Raw genomic sequence first — 8,103 nt, forward strand, 5'->3', positions numbered from 1 at the left:
CCCCCCAAAAAAAAACCCATACATACCCCAACAAACATTTTAATATGTACATTGAAATATCATTAGATTTAGTACTGAAAGATTACAAGCAAATGTGTTTTTCTGAGATTTCCCATTACCTTATCGAGACGAGCATATGCATTTTCTGCATCAAACTGAAAGGGAGCTTCCATTTTAAATCTTTCTCTGAATTCCACCTGCTTCCCCTGATGAAACACAGGTAATGACACCTGTCACTGATCATGTTCTCACAAAAAAAACAGAGATTAAAAAAAGACTGATCACAGAATTCAACATACATCAAGTAAAGTGCATTTTCTTCTGGTAACTGCAACCTCAGATGCCTGAAGAGGAGTTACTTTGTGCTTCACCGACACAGCTCTCTTCTTAATGGCATTCCATTTTTCAGGCAACTCCTATTTAACAGAGTAAAATTATCTTGGAGGAAAAATATCACACACGGCAGAAAAAACATCAGTAAGATTGTATATTAACAGTGAGGATACCCCAACACCTGCCTATCAATAAGACATTATAGTGGAGGATTTATTTAACCACAAACTATATTCTGTGTCGTAGCTTTTACTAGAATTTTTGTCAAATGTAAAATAATTAATTTTATGGATCATTGGTAATCATAAACTGCTTGAACTTAACGAACTTAGTTATTTTTTATATAATCACATAAAACTTCATTCTTGATTCTTGAATTGATTCCATTCAGGTTGGGAATCTTCCACACAGTAAAACAGAGAGCTCCACTCCTGCTGCTTTAACACATTTTCAAATATGTAAAGCTGACCTGGAAATAGCCTTCTCGTTCTACAGATCTCCCTAAGATCTCTAGAAAAACCATTCAGTAAACCATGCAAAAAACCCCATTCCATCAGGATGAAAAAAAAATCTTGACAGGTTTTTTGTCTGTGTCAAAAGAAAGTACAAGAAAGAGAAGCCTGAATCCAAGTCAATTCACAGTAACAAGATGACTAGTTTAAATGTACAATTTTTAATGTATACCTTATTTTCCTTGTCATCCCCTCAATCTGGTTTGGATCAGACACAGAAATAGCCATCGCACTGCGGACTCAAAAACTCACTGAAACTGGTGAGAAGTTTTCAATTTGTCTAATTAGATTATCTGATGAAAAATATTAGCTGAACTTCTACCCAATTCTATTCAACATTATTTACAGTGTAGCACATCTCCCAAAACAGACCAAATAGAGGTGTCTCATATGCAGGTGCTGATCTTACGGCCATGGCTTAATAAGCTCTTCTTTTAGCGTCAGCAGGGACCACTGCAGCTGTAGTGCTTTCCTACCTATTCTTACCACCGAGTTTCATTTAATTCAGTTGATTCCCCCAATTTCACTGCCATCCAAAATAATTATAGCTGGAATGGGTGTGGGGCAGAATATATACAGAAACAAGTGGCTGAGGATGTCTGAAAGACAGTATCACCTGACAGGCATCAAATCCCAGCTTTTGTATCCACGTTTGAACAGATCCCCAAACCACTGTTAACTGTGTTAAGAAGGTGAAGCAACATAGGAAATACACTCACTAGAGTTTCTATATGGTTCAGCTCCTGGGAGGCTTATGAATGTGAACATGATTTCGTCAATAGAAAAAAAAAAAGTAAAGGAAAAAAAGCAAAAAATAACTACAGACCTCATTCAGAACAAAACGCAACACATCTCTTTTTGAACTGATTTTCCATCATTCACATAAAACAAGCCTTTTAAAGAACATAAGAAAAGCTACCTGGTTTTATGGCTGGCAGTTGAGAAGGAGAGGAAAGAGCAGAATGGATTTTGTATCACTGAGATCAAATACTGCTATTTTGGGACCACATACACACATAAGTAAACATATTACTTTTGCTACAGTACCTCTACCTGGGCATAAACTTCAACTGGCATCTTCTGTCCATAGCTTTCTAACAGTGCAACCATCTCTTTTAAAGGTTCACAGAGTTCATCAGCAGTTGTCTGCCTCTGCTTCACAGCCAAGAGATGGCCCATGATTTCTGCCAGCACACAATAATCTCCCTTGGTTGCCTCTCTTCGAAGTCCAGCATCTGTCACTTTTATAAACTCTAAGTCAGTCAGACTACCAAAGAGACAGGTATGATTACAAACAGGGCAAACATTCCTTACTATAGTGAGTAAACATGTAGTAAGCCCTACCGGTACTACTAGTGGCACTTACGCTGTTTTACAAGATAAATATAGTTATTTATAAAATAAAATAGAAATAATATACTTTTATTATATAATTTTAAGACATTTTGGGCCTGACTTCCAGAGATGGCAAGTGCTACTATTGAGAATTAACCCAACAGGATACGCAAGTACAGTATCTGGAAAAACAAACAAACAAAAACCCAACCAACCACTAAAAAACCACTAAGAAAATAAAAATAAAAAAGCTGCAAACCCAGCTCATTGAAGTATTACATGTAAAAAGACCCAAGCTTATAATTATTCCTTTAGTGTATGTAAACATGCACTCCATTTTACCTAACAATGACACATCTCAAGAGATACTCCTTAAACATCCCGCTCCATTTCTTAACAATGTTTAGCAAGCTCATTTTGAAAGGCTTCGTATCTACTTTAAACGAACTTCCAAAAATTTTAGAGTCTTCAAACTGGCTTATCTGAACATAAAGATTTTCATAGATGTCAATCTAGAGCAGAAGAGAGAGAAATAAATGCATATACTCCTCCAATTCCCACTCCTCCCCCCCACTAAATAGCTAATTACTAAGACTAATTCTGTCCTTGCCTGCTCTTTAAACAGTTTAAGGGTGGGAGGCTGTTGAGAGCCTTCGTCAGTAAGAGACATCTTTGTGGATGCTAAACCATGACCACGGAGAAGGAATTGCTTCATAAACTCAGACTGGTCCTCCAGCCAGAGAGACACCTAACTAGCAAGAGATCTTCTGTACTCCAGGGCTTTGCTGGTAACATTTGCCACTCTCTCCATAATCTCCTGCCTGATTTCAGACAGATCAAACACGTTGTCCGTATCATTCTAAGCACCAAAAGAAAAGTTTTGTTATTTCAGTAACTGAGACAGTAATACCAATTGGTTAAATTTACATGCAGATGGATGACTAGAATTCCACCCCTTTTCCCCAGAGATCTATTAACAAGAAAAATTACAATTCACTCAGCTGTTCCTATTTTGGGTTTACATTTCATTATATGAACACATAAAAACAAACTGAATACATATCCTTTGCAAGTTATTCAAAGCTGAACTTTTCATGGACTATATGTAATTCTGACCTCCAGTTAGGTGGATACTCCCTTACTTGTCTAAGAGATTAAGTTTCCACTGTGTGAAGATTTACAGACTTCAACATGGTGCCCAAGGTGGAAGTTCACAGCACAACACATCTCATTCAGAGAGATGAATATTCAACTAATCTAAATTAGCTTTGTGTAAAATGGGCAACTTCATTCTGCTGCTCATGGATGCAGAATCGGGTGAAAGCATGAGTAAGCCTTCAGAAATTAATGGGACTATGCCTCTATAAACTGCATAACCGAGAGAACAGATGAGGCTCAGGATTTGAAGACTGATGCTATTAAATGAGTTTGCAACCAAAAATAAACTTCTTGCAGCTTACAATTATTCATTCAATGAAATCATTATGGATTCATTATTTCCAAACACAAGAGGAGAAGTTGTACCTGGTAATGTTCTGATCCCAGGTGTGCTGCTACCCTTTTCACCTGGGCAGACATTCAGAAAACATCACCCAGGAGTTCATCTACTAGGTCATAAAAGCCATCACCAGCCTCTTTATCTAGAGAAGGTTTAAACTGAATCTCTGTGCCATTAAAGGTCATTTGTGCTTGAAAAAGTGGAGCTGGCTTCAAACTTTTTTCTGTGTTCTCCAGAAAGAAGTCTAAAGAATGCATTATGGTGTTATATAAACCATCGACGACAACGTCATCAACATACTCTATATAAATCTCCCAAGAGGCTGAGGAGGAATCTGCTTTGAAGAGCTTTAAATTTTCCTAAATAATCAAACAAACAAACAAACAAACCATCTCACAGTTAAAAAGCACTTTAATATATGGTTGTGTTAATGTTTGTTTTCATTCAATACACCTCCTTGTTTCAGTATTATTTTATATAGTTGCCATATATTGCAAAACAACACTTTCTAATATACCTTGCATCCAGTGTGCTGCTGGACCATACTTTGGTCAGTGTAGGAGACTCCTGAACCTCCCTGGAATCACATTCACACTAACAAAACATCTGTGCAAGGGTGAAGGTATCCCTGCATTGAAAAGACTACAGCTTGGCAGAAAACTATCACACAATACATGAACTTGGATGGAATATCCACATTTTGTAGGAACACTTCTGCATGTTTGTTCTGCATTGCAGTATCAACCCTTGTTATATTTAACTAAACATTAAAAAGAAACACTTATTTTGATCCCCTTCTTAAATAAATATCAATAATATAAATAAAGGCAATAATACAAATAAAATTAGGTCTGAATTGGAACTAAACTTCAGATAGTAACACTAAGATTAATGTTGATAATGGACACAAAAATTTGTTGCAGTAGACACAGAAGCAGGTCCCTCAAAAAATTAGCAAAAATTGAGCAGAGACAAAAAAACCTGCTTCTGCATTCACACCTTGTTAAGTTCTTTGACTCAGTCACTGTATGATATATCACTTGTAGTCACGTAACACAACAGTTCATATTTAAGGATATTATAATTTGATTTAGCATTCATAAGTAAACTGGTGAATTAAGTTATCTGTTGTGTATTTTTAATTACACTTATAAGGAAGCAATATTCACATTTCAAACCAAAATTATTTCACAATATATCTAGTGCAAGAAAGTGTTTCAGGACAATTTCTCCAGCTGCAGAAATTAATTTACCTGTGGGGATCACAGGAACATAGCTCAGAGTAACAAAAATGAGACAGCAGCACTATCATGACTGCAGCTTGCCAGTCATTCCCAATCTACCAACTTAAAAAAGCACTAATGTACTTTTCAGAAGAAAAAAAAAGAACATTGGCAACAATGCCAAATTTGTTCTCTCTTCTCGCGATTTGTCTTCAGACATCAGTCTTAACTTTTGTGCAGTTTGTGCAATTATACAAATAACTGAACAAAAACATGCACGTGACCAAGTATTAATAGTCAAATACTTAACACCCATGTCACTACCTCAAAATACAGCTCACTTGGCCATTACCTTTACAAGATGACGGATCTGGTAGCTATTTTCTTGCAGCATTTTGTATACTTTAGCAAGTCTTTCTCCTTTGTCATCCAGGTATAATAGAGCTTCTTTTTTACCTTTCCTGAAAAAGAGGGCACGTTCCATCCAAGCGTTCATAATTCCCTGGACTGATCTAACATTGTCCTTTGATTGCTGAACTCTCTGCTCCAAATCACACACTGATGTTTTCACTTGTTTGATGCAGTCCCAGCAGGTTGTCGCCTGCCACATGCATATTTCTTCTGCTTTTTTTAGCTGGTCATCAATACTTCTCAGCTCTTTTTCAGTCAGAGGATATTCTACCTCCAGAGTAGTCTGCATTAGTCTGTTGTACAGCTGAACGACAAGGTCAAGGTTTCCGATACACTGTTCACAGGAAAGACACGCGCAGGATGAAATCTCTCTAACGTCCCACACCTGATATTACGCACTTTGCTGGGCAGAACAGCTATTTGAGGGAGGTCCTTTCACACCTACACACTGTGAAAGGGAAACCGTGCAGACCTTGAATGTGTCCAAACAGAACAGGCTGCTGGGTAGAAGGTAAGCTATGGGAAGGCAACGGGATCCACAGCCTGGAAGATCCAGACTGGCAGTGCCCCCAGGTATCCAATGCTCAGCTGTGGCCAGCATTGCAAGCTGAAGGGTAAGCTGCGGTGGGATTCTGTTAGACAAAGATGTGATATTTCCTTTCAAAAAGAAGAGGAGGATAGTCAGAGCCATGCACGTGCTCACACACATGCATGCAAGTTGCAAGGGCCATGGTGCAGAAAAAATTAAAAACAAAACACACAAAGCTAAAGCAGAATCTAGAATACTGGGTTGGTTCAACATCAAGGGTTATTTCACCTCTCTTAATAAAGCCACTAGCTAGAAGAAGGAAAGAAACAGTTTATTTCATATTTATCCTTTCAGAAGCCTCAACACAATGACTTTTTGTTTACTTTGTATTTAAGCTCAGATACAAGGCATTAGAATATCTTTTTGATGACTGGAGTACAAGAAAGTATACAGGAGACATCTTTTAATTAGTATCCAGCAATTTAAGGGTAGGGATTTAAGGGCTTTTTGAAGTTTGATAACTTGAAGGTATGTTACAAGGTAAGTGCTGTCATTATGATGTAATTATTATATTAACATATATTATTTTATTTCCTCCACGCGTCTCTGGGGAAACCATTTACTACTGTAACAACCTTCTTTACTGTTTAAAGTAAGCACTCTCCCCTGGGCAGGTATAGGGCAACTAGATTTCCCAACTGGAAAACAAAGACAACAAAATAAGTAAGATTTAAGATTTTAAGATTTACTCATACCCTAGAATATTACTGTCATTTTATGAATATGAAGTCAAGGAGAAACATCAGATACAGATTTAATTACAATTATACATATACCTTAGGGTCAAAATTCACACGCAGGAGGCCATTTTCAGGATTACGCTTAACTAGAGGTTGGTCTAAATTAAACTGACAAATTTCATCCACCTGAACTTTACATCCACAGTAGGTCTATTCTTCATATTGGTCAAGGAATTTCAACATCTCCACATATTTCTGAGAAATAAAAGCAGCTTCTGGACTTTCTAAGACTCTGCAAGGAAAAAACCACACCTAGTCAGTTTTCTTCATTTAACGATACCAATTCACAAACAAATTATGGTGGAAACTTTTGGTTTCCCACATTATTCATTTTTAGATAAAATTCCATGTATGCTGGACATTTTTAAGCTAGCCATAGCCTTACCAAATTGAACCAGAGCAGAAAAGATGCATAAAGCAAGAAGTGAGAACAATGGGAACAATAAAATTCTGGGGAAAAAAGGAGAATATGCCCCCATTGTATCTTAGTAGCTATGTCAGTGGAATGTTTGTTACTCAGTAATTTAATTCAGATGGGTCTAATTCTCCTACAGGAGCTTTCCATTCTTTGTGCTACCAACTAAAAGCATGTTTGCTAAAGGATCAGGAAAGGAGGGAGAGATGGGGCACAATTTTCAAATAACTTGGATGTCTAGGTCCCACAGAAGTATCTTTGAAAGCGGTGTCACCACAGAACAATAATACTGTTTATGTGGGATATGTTAGTGTTGTCCTAAAGCAGTGAAATTCCTGGGTTTGTTAGTTATTGACTCATCCAAAAAAATCATCAAGCAAACCTCTTACAGTTCTTAAAAAGCAATTCTGAGAATACTACTGAGTGCACTTCAATGCAGAAACATGAAGTTTCCAGAATATACCACAAAACTTGAACTGTACACATGCACAACATGGATGTATAAATTCACTCGGGTAAGAGACCATATTATGCAGATCACACTTGTTCAGTGATTAGTGATGACTTTCCACTAAATCAGTGACTACAAACACTTACAGATGAGGCAGAGACAAGTAGAACCAAAATGTGTGTATTCGTTCCTTCAGTTATCATAGAATCGTAGAATAGTTTGGGTTGGAAGGGAGCTTTAGAGGTCATCACCAGTACCCCCAGGTCCTTCTCGGCAGGGCTGCTCTCAATCCCTTCATGCCCCAGCCTGTATTGATACCAGGGGTTGCCCTGACCCAGGTGCAGGACCTTGCCCTTGGCCTTGTTAAACCTCATGAGGTTCACACAGGCCCACTTCTTGAGCTTGGCCAGGTCCCTCTGGATGGCATCCCGTCCCCCTGGCATGTCGACCGCACCACTCAGCTTGGTGTCATCTGCAAACTTGCTGAGGGTGCACTCGATGCCACTCGTCACCAATCTCCATCTGCACATTGAGCTGTTGACCACTACCCTCTGGATGCGACCATCTAACCAATTCCTCACCCGCCAGACAGTCCA

The 8,103-nt window shown here is 38.1% G+C and overlaps 1 protein-coding gene across 1 annotated transcript in view; it reads right to left on the bottom strand.

Annotated features, from left to right (window-relative positions):
* The window catches only part of DNAH11 (dynein axonemal heavy chain 11), a 167,858-nt gene that overhangs the window by 133,195 nt on the left and 26,560 nt on the right, over nucleotides 1-8,103 (bottom strand). The window contains 9 exon segments of the mRNA XM_019472780.1: nucleotides 120-206; nucleotides 300-416; nucleotides 1,893-2,112; nucleotides 2,523-2,692; nucleotides 2,791-3,039; nucleotides 3,705-4,037; nucleotides 5,254-5,646; nucleotides 6,070-6,150; nucleotides 6,678-6,871. Of these exon segments, the coding sequence (XP_019328325.1) occupies nucleotides 120-206; nucleotides 300-416; nucleotides 1,893-2,112; nucleotides 2,523-2,692; nucleotides 2,791-3,039; nucleotides 3,705-4,037; nucleotides 5,254-5,646; nucleotides 6,070-6,150; nucleotides 6,678-6,871 (1,844 nt within the window).

Source organism: Aptenodytes forsteri, unplaced genomic scaffold (genome assembly GCF_000699145.1).
Source record: "Aptenodytes forsteri isolate BGI_AS27 unplaced genomic scaffold, ASM69914v1 Scaffold164, whole genome shotgun sequence".
Classification (NCBI taxonomy): Eukaryota; Metazoa; Chordata; class Aves; order Sphenisciformes; family Spheniscidae; genus Aptenodytes; species Aptenodytes forsteri.